Source organism: Microcaecilia unicolor, chromosome 2 (genome assembly GCF_901765095.1).
Source record: "Microcaecilia unicolor chromosome 2, aMicUni1.1, whole genome shotgun sequence".
NCBI lineage: Eukaryota > Metazoa > Chordata > Amphibia > Gymnophiona > Siphonopidae > Microcaecilia > Microcaecilia unicolor.
The window spans coordinates 396,793,611-396,817,431 of record NC_044032.1 but is presented as its reverse complement, the minus strand read 5'-3'; the positions used below and the strand labels follow the sequence as shown (position 1 = coordinate 396,817,431).

At 46.4% G+C, this 23,821-nt stretch overlaps 1 protein-coding gene across 1 annotated transcript in view; it reads right to left on the bottom strand.

Annotated features, from left to right (window-relative positions):
- Window positions 1-23,821, bottom strand: part of PTPN13 (protein tyrosine phosphatase non-receptor type 13) — a gene marked incomplete at its 3' end in the record, with an annotated part of 651,945 nt that overhangs the window by 417,245 nt on the left and 210,879 nt on the right. Inside the window, 1 exon segment of the mRNA XM_030190609.1 lies at window positions 3,331-3,396. Coding sequence (XP_030046469.1) covers window positions 3,331-3,396 — 66 coding nt within the window.

Here is a 23,821-nt window from a genome sequence, read left to right as displayed (position 1 = left end):
TTTGACGACAGAGCCGCATCGGGACTCCACAAACAAGTCTCTCACCGGGGCATTGAATTCTAATCTGTAGCCATCTCTGATCAGGTTCAAAACCCACTGATCTGAGGTAATCTTGACCCATTCCTCGAGAAAGAGGGAAAGTTGTCCTCCAACTGCAGGAATCGAGGAGTGGGCCGGCGCATCATCATTGAGAGGGTCGCCCATGAACACTAGGCCTTGAGCCGGCCGCTGCGGAACGTTTGTCCAAGCAAAAGGAGTTCCTCTGCTGAAAGCGGGCACATGAAGTAAACCCAGCAGAACGCCCTGGGCGGTACCTTCTAGCTTCACAGAAGCGAGGTCTGGAAGAGGAGGGAACTGCCTGACCCTTGGAAGAAGGCCACGGCCTATCCTCGGGAAAGCGCTGGGGTTTAGTTTCCCCCAGGCCTTTAACAATTTTCTCCAACTCCTCACCAAATAGGAGAAGGCCATGTCAGCCGCCCAATGCCGTAGCCATAGAAGGCAGCGAGCGGCCACCGCCACAGTCATCTGTTTAGCCGAAGCTCTGACCAGATCATAGAGGGCGTCAGACAAAAATTACAAGGCCGACTCCATCTGCGGTGCCACCTCCGCAAGGGGCTCTGCTCCATCCCTGGGCTGTTCCACTGCCTGTTGCAACCAAGCGAGGCAGGCTTGAGCAGCATAACAACTGCACACGGAAGCCCGTAAGGCTAGGCCTGAAATCTCAAAGGACCGTTTGATTGCTGATTCCAGACATCGGTCTGCATGTCCTTCAGGGCGACCCCTCCCTCTACTGGGAGAGTAGTCTTTTTTGTCACAGCCGTGACTAGGGCATCCACTTTAGGCACGGCCAAGCGTGCCAAGTGCTCCTCACTGAGAGGGTATAAGTGCCCCATTGCCCTGGTAACTTCCAAAGGCCCCTCAGGGTCAGCCCATTGAACCGAAATAAGCTCTTGGATGGAGTCATGCAGAGGAAAGGCTCGAGCAGGCTTCTTAGTACTTGCCATCCTCGGATTACCAGAGGAGGCTTCGCCCATCACAGGATCTTCAATAGAGAGGGCCTGTAAGGCATCAGAAATAAGCGCTGGCAGCTCCTCACGGTGGAAAATCCTAACTGCAGTGGGATCATCTGGATCCAGTGGCAATTCTACACCTTCCTCTGACTCTTTGGACCACGAAGGCCTGCCAGACCCCTCAGAATCCCCACAGCCCGACCAAGGGGGGGGGGGGGGGGAAGGGGGGTGCGCCACTCTCTGAAGGGTAGTTTACCCTTCTGCGCTTGTCTTGCGGCCAACTGTCTGGGGAAAAAACGCCTGATGGAAATCCCGGTCCAGACTCCACCGGAGGGGAACCAGGTAGCAACGCAGAGTCAGACAACTGCGGCAGAGCTCTTTTTAACATGAACGTTTTATGTAAAAGCAACACAAACTCAGGGGAGAAAGGCTCATCCTGGCCTCCCGGTTCCAATCCGGGGTAAGCAGCTCCTCTGGTAGCCTCCATCCAAGGCTCCCCTCCGGCCTCAGACCCCTCCGCTCCTGCGGGGGTCGAGCCATGCGGCGCATCCAAGATGGCGCCCGCTGCCAGCTCCATCGAGCGGAAAGAAACCTCGCTCGCCATGCTTGGGCCGGCCCTGACGTCTGAAGAGCATGATTTACAGAGCCCCGCTGTGGATCTGCACTTGCCACAACGTGAACAGTGCTTACCAACCTCCGCAGCCATCGCCGAAAACGGCGGAAAATTTAAAAATGGCGGATTTGCGCCAAAAACGTCCTGATCACGGGCCCTCCCCAGAGGAGCTACAATACTCTCTTACCTCACCAGACCAAGTCACAGAGCTCCGGTCACGCTGCACAGACAGAAAGAAGCCTCAGAATCGCAGCACTAACAAGCGCATTTTTTTAAACATTGTGAGGAAAGTTAGAGGCAACAGCTACAAAGGCACTCCAGAGGTCCAGGAGAGTGGGAAAGGACATACCAATGTGCCTGCATCCACATAGAAGAGTGTGGGAAAGGCAGGGAAAGGACATACCAATGTGCCTGCATCCACATAGAAGAGTGTGGGAAAGGAAGGGACAGGGCAAACCTATATGCCTGCATCCACATAGGGGGAAGGGTAAGGCAGGGAAAGGGCTAATCTATGTGCCTTTAAAGTGAAGCTCCAATAGCCACAATACCCCTGCTACAACTGGCAAAAGCCCAGGAGCGAGCCACCGCAGGCAGATTTTTGAAGGAGCTGAATAAGCTGTGTCCAACCCTGCTGGGGAGATAGAGAATACTGAGAGGCAGATGGAGCTAGCTGGCCAAGAGGCACTATGGTTTTTCAGTGCTCTCTATCTCCCCCTGCTGGTAGGTGGACACAACCCATTCGTAATGGATTCATCTGCTTGATGACAAGGAAGTGGGTTCAATTCCCACTGCAGCTATTCGTTATAAAAACAGGTCTAGCTCAAAATGTCTAAGTTTTAGTCATGGACATTTTTGTTTTGTTCCATTATGGCTGAAGGACGCCTAAGTCTTAAGAACGCCCAAGTCCCGCCTTGAACATGCCCCTGGCATGCCCCCTTGAGATTTAGACGTCCTTCTGAAGGACTTCAGAGAAAAACGTCTAAAAAGAGGTTTTGAAAATACCGATTTGGGCGTTTTTGTGAGATAAACGTCCAAATGCAGACTTATGTAACTTTTGGATGTTTTTCTGTTTTGAAAATGAGCCTGTTTGGCTCCTAATTTTTTTTTCTACAACACACTTAACATAGATGCTTGTTTACCTCTTATCCTAGGTGCTCATTTGTAGAATTACTCCCTTAAAACAAGTCAAAAAAAGTACTTTTCACTCAACCCATAATTAAGCTGTGGAAGTTGCTGCCAGAATATGTGATGAAGGCAGTTAGAATGGGTTTAAAAACTATTTAGCCAAGTTTCTGGAGGAAAAGTCAATAAACCATTATTAGCCATGCAGACTTGGGAAAGCTCCTGTTTCCCCTGTGAGTGAGCAACAAGGAATGTTATTTATTATTTGGGATCCTGCCAGGTACCTTTAATCTTGATTGGCCACTGCCAGATATAGGATGCTGGGCTTAAATCTAGTATGGTTTATTTTATGTTTCTATGTTCAACAATTATACCATAAGTACAAACCAGGCAAAATGAAAATCTAGTGTTGTTTCATTACTAAAGGTTTAGATAACTCATTCATTCAGTTGTGTTAGTACAATGTTATGTAACAGAATTAAGTTAATCACTATGTTACAAATTTACACATTTGTTTAATACAACTATATTAAAAACTATAGTCAAATCCACATAATATGTGGTGGTACAGCACAAGATGTTTACCTGGCTCTGAGGTACTTCATAGTCTACTCCCCAATATAATGTCATTCCAAGAGAATAAACATGAATCTGTAACACAAACAAAAACATCTTAATGTAGATGCAGGATGAATCATTTGCAATGCTACCAAAATTACAACTGTACCATGCAGAGTAAAAGTTTGTGAACCCTAAATATAATGATGCAAATGACAAGTTCTTACTATGAAGCCTTTGTTTGATACCAGTATTTTCCCATGAATTAAAAAAAAAAGCATAAATTAAACAACTGTGCTTAAAGACACAATGTCAATTATTTTAGAAGTTCTATTCATGTTAGTACATAAGGAGGGGCATAATCGAACGCAAACGCCCTTCTCCATGGGCGTCTATGTCCGAGAAAGGGTACGTGAAGGGGCGGGACAGACCGTATTTTCAAAAAAAATGGGCGCCCATCTTTTTTTCGATAATACGGTTTGTGCCGGGCAAATGCACTGGATGTGTGCGGATTTGAGCTGCGCGGTTTTGTTTTTCAGCGATAATGGAAACCGAAGGCGCCCAGCTCAAAAACGAACAAATCCAAGGCATTGGGTCATGGGAGGGGCCAGGATTCAATTATAAGCTGGATTGTGCCTCGCACCAGTATGAAAGTGAGACATGATTGATAACTGAAGGAATTCTAATGCACAACACCAATTGTTAGAATATGGACATGGATTTGTTCTTACTGAAAAATATGATTCATTTAAGATACGAATAGCATCATATCAGTTTATTTGGAAACTGCAGCTGAGAAAACATTTAAAAAATGATGAGGAACAGAGGGAGGTATCAATAATGAGGAATCCATCTCGATGGGTGCCTTTGGGCCCCATGGAATCATCTATTCAGATTTTTTGAAGCCTGGTGTTGAAGGAATTGCAATGTGCAGAAAAAAGTTTTAAGCAAAATTGAGAGTGGAGCAATTTATCATAGAACACAAGAATGCCTTACAAAAGTTGCAATTCAATCAACAATTGATGATTTTGAAGGCAGATGAAGATGTAGCCATCACAGTGCAACCAGTAGCCTTATACTTAAGTGAAGCCAACAGACATTAAATGATAAACAAGTGTACAGACGACTGGAGCAGGATCCATCAAAAGATCTTTAAAAACAGATCCTAGAAATTTTATTTTATTACATTTGTACCCCGCGCTTTCCCACTCATGGCAGGCTCAATGCGGCTTACATGGGGCAATGGAGGGTTAAGTGACTTGCCCAGAGTCACAAGGAGCTGCCTGTGCCTGAAATAGTGGGGGAAGTCTTTTACAATAATATGATAACAACTAAAGAAATGGCATTCTTCTGTAAACAATATCCCAGCACTCCTCGCATATATTTTGTTTCTAAAGTCCACAAAAGTGTGAATAAGCTGCCGGGATGGCCCATAGTATCTATACAGAATTCAGTGCTAGAGCCACCGAGTTATTTTGTAGACATGTTTTTAACTCCTAAAGCCAAACATGTATGGTCCTTTTTGCAAGACACTACGCATTTTCTAAAATTGCTTCAGGAAACACAATTGACATCTAAAACTATTTTTGTATCATTGGACGTGACAGCTTTACACACTTCTATACCTCAGTTCGAAGCCTTGGACACAGTTTGGAAGGTCTTGGAAAATTGAGTTTCTTCTCAGAGGATTTCAACCTCTTTTCTTATGAAATTGACATTAATGGCGATTACGAAGAATTATTTCAGACTCAAAGGAAAATACTATTTGTAAGTTGGAGTAGCAGCTATGGAGGCATCATTGGCCCCCCTCTATTGCTACATTATATGTATCCAATTTTGAAGAAGAGGTGGTATACTGTTCACACTGGTATCAACACATTAGTTTTTAAAGGAGAATCTTGGATGACATGGAGGGGCATAATCGAACGGCGCCGGCCATCTATATGGCCAGCACCGCAAAGGGTGGTCCCGAACCGTATTATCAAAAAAGATGGCCGGCCATCTTTCCTTTCGATAATACGGTTGGGGCCGGCCAAATGTCAGAGATGGAGGGGTTTGAGATGGCCGGCATCGGTTTTCGCCGATAATGGAAACCGATGCCGGTCATCTCAAACCCGGCCAAATCCAAGGCATTTGGTTGTGGGAGGGGCCAGCATTTGTAGTGGACTGGTCCCCCTCACATGCCAGGACACCAACCGGGCACCCTAGGGGGCACTGCAGTGGACTTCAAAAATTGATCCCAGGTGCATACCTCCCTTACCTTGTGTGCTGAGCCCCCCAAAACCCACTCCCCACAACTGTACACCACTACCATAGCCCTTATGGGTGAAGGAGGGCACCTACATGTGGGTACAGTGGGTTTTGGGGGGTTTGGAGGGCTCCCATTTACCACCACAAGTGTAACAGGTGGGGGGGGGGATGGGCCTGGGTCCACCTGCCTGACGTGCACTGCACCCACTAAAAACTGCTCCAGGGACCTGCATACTGCTGTCATGGAGGTGGGTATGACATTTCAGGCTGGCATAGAGGCTGGCAAAAAATGTTTTGTTTTGTTTTTTGGATGGGAGGGGGTTGGTGAATTTCCTTTAATAGCATATCGAAGGGGACAGATAAACTATGAGAAGGGAAACGTTCTGATTATAAGCCAAAAGGGGTGTGGGCATTGTTCTTGGTGTAGAAGCACGATGGAAAGGGGTGACATAGACAGGCTCATTTTCGAAAGAAAAGGGCGTCCAAAAAGAGACACAAAAGGCACATGGGCGTCCCCATGAAAGAAGGTCGCCCAAATCCAATAATTGAAACCGGGCGTCCTCAGCGCAAGGACGCCCATCTATGGTCTTCCCCACAGGGGGCGTGTTATGGGCGGCATTATGAGATGGGCGCCCCCAGGGTATAACGGCTTGTGAAATGGTTTCGTATGGGTCGGAACATGGGCGTCCTTAGTTAGACCTGAAAAAAGCGACCTGAAAAAAAAGCGACCAGGGTAAGGGGGAAGTCATCATTAGACCCATTAGCGATTTTGTGCAGTTGGAGAGTGGCAAGAGCATTGTTGGGAGAGAAAGCTGAGAGTTTGTTGAGTACCTGTTACCTTTGTCTGTGTGCCGTAGTCAGCACGTTTTCACCCTCACCTGCCTCATTTGTGTTTTACCTTTTCACCTTTCCCTACCCCTTCTAGCCCCCAAATCCAGACACCACTACTCCTTCCTCTATCTCCCCCATCCCCTCTCCCTATCCATTCACTGTCCCCAAGTTCATAATTCATTCCCTTACCTATTTGTAGTCTCTGTTTGTCTTTGTCCTGTGTACTGCTGCAGCGTGTTTGTGAAGACTGTTGTTTGCTGCTTGGAGAGTGAGTGGCTAGAAAGTGTGGAAGGAGAGTTTGTACTGGGTCAGAGAGTGCTTGCAGTGTGTGACCGCATTGTTTGTCAGTGGTGGGAGAATGAGTGTCAGCTTCTCTTTGTTGCTGCTGTGTTTCATCAAGTTGGTAGGGAGAGGTGAGCACTGGTGGCAATGCATTGCACCTGTAGTGTGGGGAAATGGAGGCCACTAAATGCACAGGTGGCTTACATGTTGGAGGAAGAGGGGAGGCACCACAGGAGGTACTCACGCCCCAGAGTTTTCAGGCCCCATAGCAGTTTCCTAGACCTCACTGACCTACAGTGTCTCACTAGGTACCGCTTTGATAGGGCTGCCATTCAGCACCTTTGTGACCAGCTCAAACTCCTCCTGCAGCCCAGGACCCGTAGGAACAACCCCATCCCTGTGCACCTAAAGATCACTGCTTCTCTATCTTTTCTGGCCGCTGGGAGTTTCCAGTCTGTCCTATCTGTGAACTCGGGTCTCATCCAGGCTTCCATTTCTAACTTTTGTAAAATTTTTCATAAATTTCTAAAAACAGAGCTATTTAGAAGATTTGTGTAATATATTAAACATTAATGTGATATAGCCATTTTATAATGATTTTATTCTACTTTATAAATGTAAGCTCTCAATCCTACTGATTGGTTAAAGTTGTGATCCATTCTGAACCTATAATAGGTGTAGAATGGAATATAACAATAACATTCCATACCAATGTTGCACATTTGAAAACTGAAAACAGAAACTCTCTATGCTGCCTGCCTCTCCCTCTCCACAAATTATATCGCTATAAAGTTTTAAATAGGCATTCAGAGATTTGCTTACTTGAGACAGTAGTTTGAGTGCAAATAAAGTTGAAGACATCAAGACAAAGTTCACAATCTGGCAGTAGCTTACTGCTCGCTCAGTCTGTCTCCTGCTCCTGTGCCAGATTATTGCATTATCTTTGCTCTGCCAGCTAAGGGTCCTTCTTTCTCCCACGTCCTCTCCTGCCAATGTGGAAAACAGGAAGCACTTCACACAGGAGGAGGGACATGGCAGGAAGAAGGACCCGTGGCCAGCAGAGTAAACGCAATAATGTGATAACCCGGCACAGGAACAGGAAACCAGTCCAACCTTCTGCCTGTGCCTGCCACCAGAAGCCTCAAAAAAGCAGCTTTTCTATTGCCAGCTCTGGGTCCCCTTTGGAGGCTAGTTCCCCCCCCCCCCCCCCAGCAGCCCTGCTCCTGTATATTTCAATTGTTGTACTGGGTGTAGATGGGACGGGGTAGTTTTTCACAAACCCTAGTAGCTCCACCACCCAAATAGTTCTCTGCATGGACTCTTGCGCCCCCTCCTGCGATGTGCTCTTGACAAGCCAATTGTCTAGGTAGGGAAACACAAACTCATAGTCTGCTTAGCAATGCTGTGACTACTGCTAGGCACTAACTGATGCAAGATCAAAAGGCAGAACGCCATACTTGTAGTGGTGTTTCCTCACTCAAAATCTGAGGTATTTCCTGTGACTGGGAAGCATGAAAATATGGGCATAAGTCCAGAGAGAGCCAATCTTGTTCCTGAATCATAGAAAGAAGGGTGCCCAGGGAAATCATCCTGAACATTTCTTTGACCAGGAATTTGTTCAGGGTCCTTAGGTTACCTGGAATAGAATCCCTTCCCTTCTTCCCCTGGTGGTATGGTTCAACCGAATTCGCCTGGAGAAGGGCAGAGATTTCCTCTATAAGTACCTGCTTGTGCTGAGAGCTGATGTATGATGTTCTCAGTTGGCAATTTGGTGGTTTCTGATGTGAATGAAGTGTGTAATCAAGAAGGACTATTTGAAGAGCCCAATGGTTGGAGGTTACAAGGAAAAAAATTCTGCCTCCTCTCCCCCACCCCCTTCCCAGTAATCCATCCAGGATGGTTACTTGGACTGTGGCGATGCTCTCTTGGAGCCAGTCAAAATCTTGTCCCCTAATTTGACTGGGGAGCAGTCTGGGTCTTTTGGACACGTGGCTAAGACCACTGGGGCTGGGACTGCTGGGTATAATAGGAAATCACAAACTAGATATACATAAACAAATATGAATGCAAACGCACTCTACATCGAGGCTCAGTAAATACTATAACGTGAAGTGGAGTCTCATATGTTTGACACGAAAAATTTTTTTTCACTCAGTGGGTAAATGACTGGTTCGTGTACATTGCTTAATCATTGACTCGACCTCCACCAACCTCTTATCATCACTGATTTGTGACTATTTATCAATCCAACACTCTCAATATAATCAAAATATGCACACCACTTAGTTTGGCAGGTTGGTGCACTCACAAACAATAGGAAGGCAGTGGAAACCTACACCTTTAGTAAGGTCTCCATCTAGGCCCACTCGAGAACCTCCTAGTAGAGAAGGATGCAGCTGGAGGCAAGAGAGGAACTGGATGGTGTCAGTATGATTTTTGATGAGGTCACCAACCTCTTCCACCTTGTACCCATAAAGGTTGTCACCTCGGCAAGGTTATGTCCACCAATCTCTTGGACCGCTGATTCCAGGTCAGATATGTAGTCATGAGAGCCTATGCATCCCCACTCCCATAGCAGACAGTCTGGACGCAATATCAAATATGTCATATGTGCCGCTGACCAGATATGTTCTGCATTCCAGCTGCTTTCTGGCTAACTGGTAAAGCTCTGTGGCTTGCTCCTGAGGGAGAAAGTCCATGAGACTAAGCATACGATGTGATAGATGTATGCATGGGGACATAGTCCGATTCCAATCCCCACCCACCTCCACTCAATTCTGTTTTGTCCCCACGCCATCCATAAAATATTGCTACCATCCCCTTATCAACCCCAGTCAATTCTTTTCCATCCCCGTACCATCCCCACAGGGTTTTTTTTTTCCAACTGCCATACCCAACCTGCATTTCAAAGACCTTGTAAATTCAAACAAAACATAAAACGTGTCCTACAAATTGCTAAAATTTTAACACAAAATAACAGGTTTAACTTTTTAAAATATACATGAAAAACATATTCTGGCCGATATTCAGATGACGGTGATCAGCATTTTTATGCCCACTGCTGGCTGTAGTCCCGGATAATCAATGTCGGGCCATGTCTGGGCACCAACATTGAATATCCGGTTTATGTAGGCCGCTAAAATTTTTTAATACAAATTTTCATTATTAACATATCAACTATAATACTTGTACAATAACAGAGCTGAGACATAAAAAATATACTAAAGTAATTAAATTTCAGAAAACAAATCTCAAACTTCTTATACTGTACAACAATTAAGAGTGCCAAGGATGATTAAAGGAGGATATTAAAGGAAAAACAATATAAAACAAGGAAAACAAACAAAAAAAAAAGACACAGCATTGTTCATTTCCAAGCTAAACACATTATGCTGTAAGAGCCTTTTAATTAGGACCTACAACAGGAGTCCTTTAATGACCCCAGTTGCTAATCTCTTGGTGGTCAATACAGCAGACAATTAAGAGGGAACAAAAAAACATACTTTTAAGAATCAAGTCTGACTACATATTTACCTGGATATTTAAGAAGCCCCAATTTGCTGAACTCCTGGTCATAATAGTAGAAATTGTGTTTTCTTTGAGTTTCTCTTAAAACATTCAGTCAAATCCAAATTCTTTTATCATAAAACAGTTTCTGCCTATGCTTGAAATAAATGATCAACAACCACTCTCTATCCGTAGACAAAGCCAAAGCCTCCATTAAGGTAGAGGTCGCTATAATCCTTAATTCACAAGATTCTAAAAACAATCAGTTAAATTTGCCAAGACTAAATCCTGTTGAACATTCTCTTGATCTTCAATATTTTGTTGTTGTTCTTGATTTGATGAAACTTTCTGCTGTAAATAATATACTTTAGAACATTATTTTCAGAAATCTCCAGGACTTATCAGATATTTATGGAACATATCACATGGGGAAACATATTTAGTACATGGAAAACTTAACTTGGTTGCTAGAACTTATGCAGTTAAGTGTAATATTCAGCCCTTAACCGCATAAGATGAACCGCGTAAGACAGGCTATTTTTTATGTGGCCCAGTTTATGTGGTTATGTTTTGCGGTTATGGGCTGAATATCAGCACTTAACCGCCTAAGTGCCAACTCCACCCTGGAGTTCGCTGGTTTTGGCTCATGCACGAACTGAGACCATTCAGCAGCACTAACCAGATAAGTGCTGCTGAATATTTGTGATTAAACAGCCAGGAGCCTCTCCAGGCTGATTAAATCACTTTGAATATCAGGTGGAACATATGTAACCTCTGTTACCAATAGGTAGTTAAGAGACAAGCAGAATTCCTTATCCACGCTTGATACATATGAATCCACTTCAATCGCTGAAGCTGTTTCCTAGCTCTTCACTACTCTCAAAAAAAAAATAAAAATATCTGCCTCTGATTCTTTTCATTTTGGACATTTTGCTGGCGGTTCAGAAATTGGCTGCACCTTGACTTACAGCTTGCTATCAGTGTTTGCAATCTGTTTACAGCACTGTTCAGCCCTTCCACTGTCATCAGATCTAAATGACCCTTCAGCCTTAGATCCAACAATGCTGCTGCCAAGTGCGTCTCTCTAGCTGTAAAATAGTCATCCAGATGATCTGCAAGACGATTCTTTAAGGATGCTATCACATGGCTGTCTGAGCTTATAATTGTCAGATGCCGTTTCAAATGATATTTTACTGGGACCACCACCAGATGTAGTGAAGGCTGGATTCATCAATTGTGCATAGTTTAGTCAGAAACTGCTGGTTTGCACCTGGTTCTGTGGCAATTACATGCAGCTCCTCCATATTCTCTGCCACAGATTTCAATGTCAGTAGAAAGCTGTTTCACCTAACTGACACAACACTGGTTGAGTGTTTTCTTCAGTGAATGGTTTACTTTTGTTCACTTAGTGAACTTAACCATCTCCTTCAACAACGGATCGACTTCTGTTTTTGATGGCTTGAGTATGAGACTGAAATTATGACCTGCGCAACTTATCCAGACCTCATTTCAAAATGCTGCTTTCATATTAGCAGGGCTTTTGATTTGATCCTGATACCTTACAACATGCAAAAGAATCAAGTCAAACTGTTCAAAATACTTTTTTTTTTACATGAATCTCATTCGGAAATCTAGCTTTCCCTGACAACAAATTCAATAAATAAAAAAAATGTTTTAATCATCTAATGCAATGTGAACTGTCCCCAGCCAAGATCCCTCTTTCCTACCCGTCTTTCCCTTCTCTTAGTAAACAAGAATTGCTGTCAATATTTTATACATAACCCAGCTAAAATTAGTAAAGTCATCAACCTCATGTATTCCTTTCTGATATCTACTACATTGCTAAAGTGGAGGAGTGGCCTAGTGGTTAGTGTGGTGGACTTTGGTCCTGGGGAACTGAGTTCGATTCCCGGCACAGGCAGCTCCTTGTGACTCTGGGCAAGTCACTTAACCCTCCATTGCCCCATGTAAGCCGCATTGAGTCTGCCATGAGTGGGAAAGCGTGGGGTACAAATGTAACAAAAAAAAAAATGTTTTAAAATTCTCCCTCTCAGCAATTGCTGTTACTCTCAGCATTTTGCCTCAAACTGATTTGCTGCTATTTTCATAGTTATTACAGAACTGCCAGTAACATCCTACCTTTGTGCTTTCAAAGTAAGAAAAGAGAATTAACGGCTGAAATGAAGCCTCATGAGATTTAAAAAAAAATTAAACACTAGACATCTTTTGATACAAAACACATGTGAAAATATGGGAGATATATTTTAGAAAAAAAATAACATTCTGGAGATCTAGGAATAAGACCAACAAAAGAGAAAGAGGCTGAATTAATTAGAATTCCCTGAGTTTCACTGAGGTACTGATTTCAGTTTAATAACAATTTTTGTGTGCATCTAGATTTCTAAAGGGAACCTCTACAACTGGGCACCCATATTTAAGTGCCACTTGCACGTGTTAATGTACAAAATACCAGCACATTTGCAGGTAAAGGTACATGTAAGCATGTAAGTGCACTCAAAGTGACTAAGCACAATTCTGTATGGGTGAACAGAAGTAGCACAGCCCTTAAACTGCAAGGGGGCATTCACATAGGTAGAGCATGGGAGTGGAATGGGCACTGCTATCAGTTATGTGTACAGCTCACAGAATACTCTAAGAGCCCTGATTACTAAGGTGTGCTAGTGTTTTTAGTGCGCGCTGGGTGTTTCTATCAGCACACGCTAATAACGATAGCACGCCTATAGTGTGGCTTAGTAAACAGAGCCTTAAGTTATGTGCCTCCTTGTTGTACAAGATTCTCACCTGATCAAAGTATTATATGCCAGTATCCACTTCAAGCATCCTTTATACACCAACCAGAACTCTTCTGTCACTCAATGACTGTCACTTACATATTCCTCCTGTCATAGGAGCCAGCTCTGTGGGTGCTGTGGCTGTTTCAGCAACCCCAATATTGAGCAAATCCCTCCATTATGTCCAAGTATGAGTAATTTGTAATAGGTTCAGCACTCCCAATCATTGTGAAAAGTTGGCTCCTATGCCTCCTGTATCTCAAGCATGAATTTAATCCACTCGTTCTTGTGCTTTCTACCATATAGCACCCTTTCTTTGAGAAGCTCTTACAGCTTCTGTTCATCTCAAACTGTCTTTTCCAAAGTTTTAAGTGCAGCTTAGATGTATCTATTCACAACTGCCTTTGGCAGCCAGACTACAGGTAGTGCAGACCACTAGAGTCAAGACTTTGAGTGCTGTACCTGCCTCCCCTCACCTTTTATGGTTCTCATACTAAGGGCCGGACTCAGTAAACGGCACCAAAAAGTAGGTGCCAGGAAAAATTTGTGTTCAGTGCTATTCTATAAAGCGTGCTTCAGGCTGAGCGCTCTTTATAGAAGAGTGCTTAGTGCATATTCTGGCACATACTCCAACTGAAAACTGGTATGAATCCTGGTGCCCAACTAGGGCCTACAGCCCCCAAATTCTACAATACTTCGCATAAATCTTTGAAATGCCCCTAATCTGCCCATGCCCTTACCACAGCCAGGCTCCCTTTTAGGTTGCGTGCAAGAGGATTTGGACATGGATCTTCATAGATTTTTGTGCAGCCAAATCCAAACTCAAATTAGAGCAAATTAACATCAAGGATTGTTAATAGCTCATTAACAGATTTATTTATGTGTGTACAATTTTGGGTGCCCAAATTTTATAGAATCTGGGTGTAAGTTTGCTATTCCTCTCTTACTCCTCACTTCTCTGTACTGTCACTACTACTACTACTACTACTTAACATTTCTAGAGTGCTACTTGGGTTACGCAGCGCTTTACAGTTTAACAAAGAAGGCCAGTCCCTGCTCAAAGGACCTTACAATCTAAAGGATGAATTGAGTTCTTTTCCTTTTCTTTTAATTTAAATTTATGTAAACCACCTTGTTATGCTGTCAGAAAGGGTGATATATTAAATCTAATAAACCACATACCATCTATGGCTGTGTAACTGCAGTGCTCAAATATAAGGCACGCTGATACCAGTTATGCTAGTATTCTATAATGGAATCTGGGGGCCCAGAGTAGGCTTTCACCATGCAACACTGGGGCACCTAAATAAGACACCCACTTATAGAATTACCCTCTGTTGTTTCGGAGCAGACAACTTTCACTTTCCTTTATTGTTCTTGCTCTGTGAAACAGGAAATAAGATGCACCAATCTAGTTAGAATGACCACATAAAACACAATGGGGGCTAGGTCAGTTTATGGATTATGATTTAATAAAAGCTATGCATTCAGCGCTACCAATGAAACAGCAAATTAAGCACACGAGCATGTTGTTGAATTCAAAGCACAAGAGCATGTTGTTGATCCAAGTCTGAACAAACAATAAGCTCATAGTTAACTGACTGGAGAAACAGCAAACTTCATTCAGGATATGACGCGTATGAGTCAAATGTGGGATTTTCTGATAAAAATGCTCTAAAAGTCCATTTTAAGAATCACTTCCACACCAAGAAATGTCTAAAAGAAGCCAACTTTAGATATTTTCCTAGGCTCTTGCTAGTATCTTCTTTGTTTTCCCCATCACTGCTAATTGATGATTTCTAATTAAACACTTTGTTTATAATTAACCTTGCCTTTGGCCTAATTCTTCTACACACAGATTATCATCAGCCTTTTCCATGAAAACTGTGTAAGACAAGACTGTAGAGACTGATTTTTCCCCAGAGAAAACAGTGGCTTCCATTTGCTCTACAACAATTGTTTTCCAAGCAGATTGATTGCTTTAGAAATATTTTTAGAACACACAGAATCAGGTGTTTGGGATCAGCTGTGCTTTATTGAAACCCAGAGGGTTCAACCATATTTTTCTAGAAAAAAATAGAAGAGTGGTTTGCAACAGATATAACAGCTGACAGTCAGTAAAAAAAGTGTGAAAACATCTAGCATATCCTAATTTTTTTTTTTTAAATAGGATAGGAATAAGGTTGCAATTTACACCAGTGGGCTTAACGCATTCTAATGCAGGATTTTCACACACGCTAAGCCCAGATTTAATGCGGTACTTTGTAGGGCATTTCTTTTTTTACTTGTAGCGCTATAGAAATGATAAGTAGTAGTAGTACTTGTAGGTCATGCATTAATGTTCCCATCAGCTTGTGGAACCTACAAACAATTATCACCAGAGAATTGCTCTTGTGTTAATCCTGAGTTATCCAATTAGGCATAAATTCAAGAAAGGTCATCTACAATTAAGTACCAAATATGTGGGTACTATGCAGCAATTCTATAACAGGAGTTCCACAGGGAACTGCCTTTCTAGAATAATAGAGTATGTCCACTTTTTCAAGCCTAACTTTAGGCACTAGCATTTATGCCAGCTTAAAGGCTAGTGTACATGCTAGTGCCTAATTAAGTTATGCATGTAACCGATCCTATCCTATAATCTAATTGTATACCTACTTTGGGCACCATTTACAGAATTTGGGGGTAAATATATGCTAATCGTAATGCACTAGCTGGATAATGTGGGAATGAAAAAGGTTAGTGTGTATAATGAGGTACAATATTGCAAAATACTTAACGCATTTCTGCTGTAGCCTGCTAGCATGCAACTACCATGTATTAAGGGCTTAACTCCTTTTAGTAAAAGGGTCACTAACTTTCCAGTGACAGCACTTCCTTGGAACCCTTTTGTAGTACTTTAGTTCCATACATATTAGGATCCTATCCATTATGGGAAGTAATTAGATGAAAGAAGCACTTCTTGGAGTTTAGTACATTCTTAGTACAATGTTATTGAACTATCCAACCAACCCAAAGCGAATGCTACATACCTGTAGAAGGTATTCTCCGAGGACAGCAGGCTGATTGTTCTCACTGATGGGTTGACGTCCTCGGCAGCCCTCTCCATCGGAAAGTTTACTAGCAAAGGCCTTTGCTAGTCCTCGCGCGCCCATGCGCACCGCGCATGCGCGGCCGTCTTCCCGCCTGAAACCGGCTCGAGCCGGCCAGTCCAGTATGTAGCAAGACAATACACTTCAAGGGAAGACTCAACTCCAAAGGGGAGGCGGGCGGGTTTGTGAGAACAATCAGCCTGCTGTCCTCGGAGAATACCTTCTACAGGTATGTAGCATTCGCTTTCTCCGAGGACAAGCAGGCTGCTTGTTCTCACTGATGGGGTATCCCTAGCCCCCAGGCTCACTCAAAACAACAACCATGGTCAATTGGGCCTCGCAACGGCGAGGACATTAAAGAGATTGACCTAAAAAATTTACCAACTAACTGAGAGTGCAGCCTGGAACAGAACAAACAGGGCCCTCGGGGGGTGGAGTTGGATCCTAAAGCCCAAACAGGTTCTGAAGAACTGACTGCCCGAACCGACTGTCGCGTCGGGTGTCCTGCTGCAGGCAGTAATGAGATGTGAATGTGTGGACAGATGACCACGTCGCAGCTTTGCAAATTTCTTCAATGGAGGCTGACTTCAAGTGGGCTACCGACGCAGCCATGGCTCTAACATTATGAGCCGTGACATGACCCTCAAGAGCCAGCCCCGCCTGGGCGTAAGTGAAGGAAATGCAATCTGCTAGCCAATTGGATATGGTGCGTTTCCCTACAGCCACTCCCCTCCTATTGGGGTCAAAAGAAACAAACAATTGGGCGGACTGTCTGGTGGGCTGTGTCCGCTCCAGGTAGAAGGCCAATGCTCTCTTGCAGTCCAATGTGTGCAGCTGACGTTCAGCAGGGCAGGAATGAGGACGGGGAAAAAAAGTTGGCAAGACAATTGACTGGTTCAGATGGAACTCCGACACAACCTTTGGCAGGAACTTAGGGTGAGTGCGGAGGACTACTCTGTTATGATGAAATTTGGTGTACGGGGCCTGGGCTACCAGGGCCTGAAGCTCACTGACTCTACGAGCTGAAGTAACTGCCACCAAGAAAATGACCTTCCAGGTCAAGTACTTCAGATGGCAGGAATTCAGTGGCTCAAAAGGAGGTTTCATCAGCTGGGTGAGAACGACATTGAGATCCCATGACACTGTAGGAGGCTTGACAGGGGGCTTTGACAAAAGCAAACCTCTCATGAAGCGAACAACTAAAGGCTGTCCTGAGATCGGCTTACCTTCCACACGGTAATGGTATGCACTGATTGCACTAAGGTGAACCCTTACAGAGTTGGTCTTGAGACCGGACACAGACAAGTGCAGAAGGTATTCAAGCAGGGTCTGTGTAGGACAAGAGCGAGGATCTAGGGCCTTGCTGTCACACCAGACGGCAAACCTCCTCCACAGAAAGAAGTAACTCCTTTTAGTGGAATCTTTCTTGGAAGCAAGCAAGATGCGGGAGACACCCTCTGACAGACCCAAAGAGGCAAAGTCTACGCCCTCAACATCCAGGCCGTGAGAGCCAGAGACTGGAGGTTGGGATGCAGAAGCGCCCCCTCGTCCTGTGTGATGAGGGTCGGAAAACACTCCAATCTCCACGGTTCTTCGGAGGATAACTCCAGAAGAAGGGGGAACCAGATCTGACGCGGCCAAAAAGGAGCAATCAGAATCATGGTGCCTCGGTCTTGCTTGAGTTTCAACAAAGTCCTCCCCACCAGAGGGATAGGAGGATAAGCATACAGCAGGCCCTCCTCCCAATCCAGGAGGAAGGCATCCGATGCTAGTCTGCCGGGGGCCTGAAGCCTGGAACAGAACTGAGGGACTTTGTGGTTCACTCGAGATGCGAAGAGATCCACCAAGGGGGTGCCCCACGCTTGGAAGATCTGGCGCACCACTCTGGAGTTGAGCAACCACTCGTGAGGTTGCATAATCCGGCTCAGTCTGTCGGCCAGACTGTTGTTTACGCCTGCCAGATATGTGGCTTGGAGCACCATGCCGAGACGGCGGGCCCAGAGCCACATGCTGACGGCTTCCTGACACAGGGGGCGAGATCCGGTGCCCCCCTGCTTGTTGACATAGTACATGGCAACCTGGTTGTCTGTCTGAATTTGGATAATTTGGTGGGACAGCCGATCTCTGAAAGCCTTCAGAGCGTTCCAGATCGCTCGCAACTCCAGAAGATTGATCTGTAGATCGCGTTCTTGGAGGGACCAACTTCCTTGGGTGTGAAGCCCATCGACATGAGCTCCCCATCCCAGGAGAGACGCATCCGTGGTCAGCACTTTTTGTGGCTGAGGAATTTGGAAGGGACGTCCCAGAGTCAAATTGGAGCAAATCGTCCACCAATACAGGGATTTGAGAAAACTCGTGGACAGGTGGATCACGTCCTCTAGACCCCAGCGGCCTGATACCACTGGGAGGCTAGGGTCCATTGAGCAGATCTCATGTGGAGGCGGGCCATGGGAGTCACATGAACTGTGGAGGCCATGTGGCCCAGCAATCTCAACATCTGCCGAGCTGTGATCTGCTGGGACGCACGCACCCGCGAGACGAGGGACAACAAGTTGTTGGCTCTCGCCTCTGGAAGATAGGCGCGAGCTGTCCGAGAATCCAGCAGGGCTCCTATGAATTCGAGTTTCTGCACTGGGAGAAGATGGGACTTTGGGTAATTTATCACAAACCCCAGTAGCTCCAGGAGGCGAATAGTCATCTGCATGGACTGCAGGGCTCCTGCCTCGGATGTGTTCTTCACCAGCCAATCGTCGAGATATGGGAACACGTGCACCCCCAGCCTGCGAAGTGCCGCTGCTACCACAGCTAGGCACTTTGTGAACACCCTGGGCGCAGAGGCGAGCCCAAAGGGTAGCACACAGTACTGGAAGTGGCGTGTGCCCAACTGAAATCGCAGATACTGTCTGTGAGCTGGCAGTATCGGGATGTGTGTGTAGGCATCCTTCAAGTCCAGAGAGCATAGCCAATCGTTTTGCTGAATCATGGGGAGAAGGGTGCCCAGGGAAAGCATCTTGAACTTTTCTTTTACGAGATATTTGTTCAGGGCCCTTAGGTCTAGGATGGGACGCATCCCCCCTGTTTTCTTTTCCACAAGGAAGTACCTGGAATAGAATCCCAGCCCTTCTTGCCCGGATGGCACGGGCTCGACCGCATTGGCGCTGAGAAGGGCGGAGAGTTCCTCTGCAAGTACCTGCTTGTGCTGGAAGCTGTAAGACTGAGCTCCCGGTGGACAATTTGGAGGTTTTGAGGCCAAATTGAGGGTGTATCCTTGCCGGACTATTTGGAGAACCCACTGATCGGAGGTTATGAGAGGCCACCTTTGGTGAAAAGCTTTCAACCTCCCCCCGACCGGCAGGTCGCCCGGCACTGACACTTGGATGTCGGCTATGCTCTGCTGGATCCAGTCAAAAGCTCGCCCCTTGCTTTTGCTGGGGAGCCGCGGGGCCTTGCTGAGGCGCACGCTGCTGACGAGAGCGAGCGCGCTGGGGCTTAGCCTGGGCCGCAGGCTGTCGGGAAGGAGGATTGTACCTACGCTTACCAGAAGCATAGGGACCAGTCTTCCTTCCCCCGAAAAATTGTCTACCTGTAGAGGTAGAGGCTGAAGGCTGCCGGCGGGAGAACTTGTCGAATGCGGTGTCCCGCTGGTGGAGAGACTCTACCACCTGCTCGACTTTTTCTCCAAAAATATTGTTCGCACGGCAAGGCGAGTCCGCAATCCGCTGCTGGAGTCTATTCTCCAGGTCGGCGGCATGCAGCCATGAGAGCCTGCGCATCACCACACCTTGAGCAGCGGCCCTGGACGCAACATCAAAAGTGTCATAAACTCCTCTGGCCAGGAATTTTCTGCACACCTTCAGCTGCCTGACCACCTCCTGAAAAGGCTTGGCTTGCTCAGGGGGAAGAGCATCAACCAAGCCCGCCAACTGCCGCACATTGTTCCGCATGTGTATGCTCGTGTAGAGCTGGTAAGACTGGTTCTTGGCCACGAGCATAGAAGAATGGTAGGCCTTCCTCCCAAAGGAGTCTAAGGTTCTAGGGTCTTTGCCCGGGGGCGCCGAAGCATGCTCCCTAGAACTCTTAGCCTTCTTTAGGGCCAGATCCACAACTCCAGAGTCATGAGGCAACTGAGTGCGCATCAGCTCTGGGTCCCCATGGATCCGGTACTGGGACTCAATCTTCTTGGGAATGTGGGGATTACTTAGTGGCTTGGTCCAGTTCGCAAGCAATGTCTTTTTCAGGACATGGTGCAAGGGAACAGTGGACGCTTCCTTAGGTGGAGAAGGATAGTCCAGGAGCTCAAACATTTCAGCCCTGGGCTCGTCCTCCACAACCACCGGGAAGGGGATGGCCGTAGACATCTCCCGGACAAAGGAAGCAAAAGACAGACTCTCGGGAGGAGACAGCTGTCTCTCAGGAGAGGGAGTGGGATCAGAAGGAAGACCCTCAGACTCCTCGTCAGAGAAATATCTGGGGTCCTCCTCTTCCTCCCACGAGGCCTCACCCTCGGTGTCAGACACAAGTTCACGAACCTGTGTCTGCAACCTCGCCCTGCTCGACTCGGTGGAACCCCGTCCACGGTGGGGGCGTCGAGAGGTAGACTCCCTCGCCCGCATCGGCGAAGCTCCCTCCGCCGACGTACTCGGGGAGCCTTCCTGGGAGGTGGCCGCTGTCGGCACCGCACGCGGTACCGACGTCGGGGACCTCAACCTGGGCGATGGGCCAGCCGGCGCCACGCTCGACGGTACCGGAGGCGCAAGCAGCGCCGGTACCGGAGGGGTAGGGCGCAACAGCTCTCCCAGAATCTCTGGGAGAACGGCCCGGAGGCTCTCGTTTAGAGCGGCTGCAGAGAAAGGCTGAGAGGTCGATGCAGGCGTCGACGTCAGAACCTGTTCCGGGCGAGGAGGCTGTTCCGGGCTGTCCAGAGTGGAGCGCATCGACACCTCCTGAACAGAGGGTGAGCGGTCCTCTCGGTGCCGATGCCTGCTGGGTGCCGAATCCCTCGGCGACCCAGAGCTCTCGGTGCCGACATGGGGAGGAGACCGGTGTCGATGCTTCTTCGACTTCTTCCGAAGCATGTCACCGGAGCTCCCCGGCACCGACGAGGAGGACGTAGAATCCATCCGTCGCTTCCTCGGGGCCGAGACCGAAGAGGGTCGATCCCGGGGGGGCTGTACCGCAGGAGCCCTCAGGGTAAGAGGAGACCCACCCGAAGGCTCACCGCCACCAGCAGGGGAATGGACAGCCCTCACCTGCACTCCTGACGATGCACCTCCGTCCGACGACATCAGCAGACGAAGTCTCGGTACCACCGACGTCGATACAGTCGCCCGATGCCTCGGCGCCGATGCAGAGGTCCGATGCCTCGATGCAGTCGATGGAGCGGCAGCCAAGGAAGATGGTCCGGACGCTGACGACGTCGATGCACTCGATGCCTCCTGTGCCGATGCCGACGAAGAGCCCGAGAACAAAACGTTCCACTGGGCTAATCTCGCTACCTGAGTCCGCCTTTGTAACAGGGAACACAGACTGCAGTTCTGAGGGCGGTGCTGGGCCCCTAGACACTGAAGACACGCAGAGTGCCTATCAGTGAGCGAGATTACCCGGGCGCACTGGGTGCACTTCTTGAAGCCGCTGGAAGGCTTCGATGTCATGGGCGGAAAAATCACGCCGGCGAAATCAAAAGCCGAAATGGCGAAAATTGAAGCACCAAAATTTAGAGGGAGAAAAATCTCGACCGAGGCCAAAAGAGGCCTACCCCGACAACGAAAGAAAACTTACGGGGCAAAAACTGAGAAATACGGGAAGGGCAGAAAACCCAAAAGGGTCTTCCGGACACTACCGGAGCGCTTCCCGAACTTTTTCTAAGGAAAAAAAGGACAAAAACACGTCGAAAAGGACGCGCGAGGTCGACTCTCTGGGGCACGAACGGCGTAACACGACCGTACCGAGTGCGGACGAAAGAAGACTGGCCGGCTCGAGCCGGTTTCGGGCGGGAAGACGGCCGCGCATACGCGGTGCGCATGGGCGCGCGAGGACTAGCAAAGGCCTTTGCTAGTAAACTTTCCGATGGAGGGGGCTGCCGAGGACGTCAACCCATCAGTGAGAACAAGCAGCCTGCTTGTCCTCGGAGAATAAATGTTCTCCATAATAAATGTTCTCCATAATTACTAACCCCCCCTCCCCCCCCCCCCCCACAAACATATGTTCTCAACTGGCCAATTTGCTAAATTTAGGGGAAAAGACACAGCAAATTATTTACTTTGCCACAAGAATTTTTCTAAACCACACTGAAATTTTAAAATGGTGCTGTGAGACACTTTTTAGTATGCAAAATGGCCATTTTCACAAGAAATAGGCTCTTATAAAATTTTCCAGTAGTAGATATTTAAGTATGCACCATGGATGCACAGTACATACCTTAAAGCGGTATAAGTGCAAGAATTCCCTGAGCAAAGCAGAGGTGGAAATGAGATATGCACACATGTTAAAAATATGCACGCATCGATGCAAGTTAGGCAGCAAAACTTAAAATTGCTTCACAGCAAGTGTAACTTTGTGCAGAAGCATTTTGGGAAGCAAATTTATAAAGAGACAGAGCTGTATATGCTGCCTTTATGAAAGAAGTGCAACAAGTGGGCTTTCCCATTATAGGCATCAAGTTAGAAAATTATCCCTCCGAAGGGACACCACCTTGTAGTGGTGGAGGGGCTTCTGTGTTTCAATGATTCAGAGGGCTATGCTGAAGGGTTACCCATATCAGACAGGCCTCTGAGGAGAAACCAGACAAAGAGTGTCCCGAACTGGGAGAGTGGTAAGATGGCGACCTGTAGTTCGTATGCCCAACGGCTTATCTGCCCTCTGAAGTTTTGTCTTCTCTACGTAAATTTCCTCTCTGCAACTGCAGTTACCTTAACTGAGAAGAAGGGGACAACCGGCGGTCAGCCGCCAATGGCCAGCGTTTTGTCCCCTGAGCAGCAAGTGCGGGACCGCTGATCATGACAAACTGCTCACAGATGAAAGGGTTGGCGAGTCCTTTGATTAGCGCCGGTGAAGGAGCGTCGACGCTCTTGGACCTAGAAAAAAACAACTCAATCGCTCCCGAATTATTCAACCACCATGTCCAAAGGAGTGGAGGAGTGAGTTAGAGGCATATGCTGAAACGGAGGACATTTACAGCAGAACCCAAATCGGCGGAACCACTCCTAAACACCTAAGAGAAATCAGCTTGGAGTTTTTGGCTCCCGTGGAGGTTACATTGGATACCATCTGGAAGGCCCTTCGGGACCTAACGGTGGCAGTAAATAATTTTGTTTCAGATATAATCTTATTAGAGAGTTACATGGACAATTTAACTGAACCCTTTGAGAGTGAAAAATTGATATAACAAAAGTTCTACACAAGCAAGAAGTGGTTATGATCTTGAAAATGATAATAGACCAGAAACTTTGAATAATAAAATGACTATTATTATAGATGATTAATATCAAGATTATTGTTTTTCCCAGAGTTCCAGGTATGACTTCTAAAATTTTCCTCAGAAATATTTCCTCAATTATTACTTTAAAAAGGAGTGAAACCTGTGAAAACTGGGATTACTTTAATCAGTGGGATCTGAATTAGAGACTTGAGTATATGTATTGATAAATTACATTCTTTCTCTTTAAAAAAAACAGAAGTTATCAGATGTATTACATATAGTAAGTATGTTTTCAATTAAATGAACTGACTATACACCGTATTGGGCTTGAAGAAGCCAACCAGATG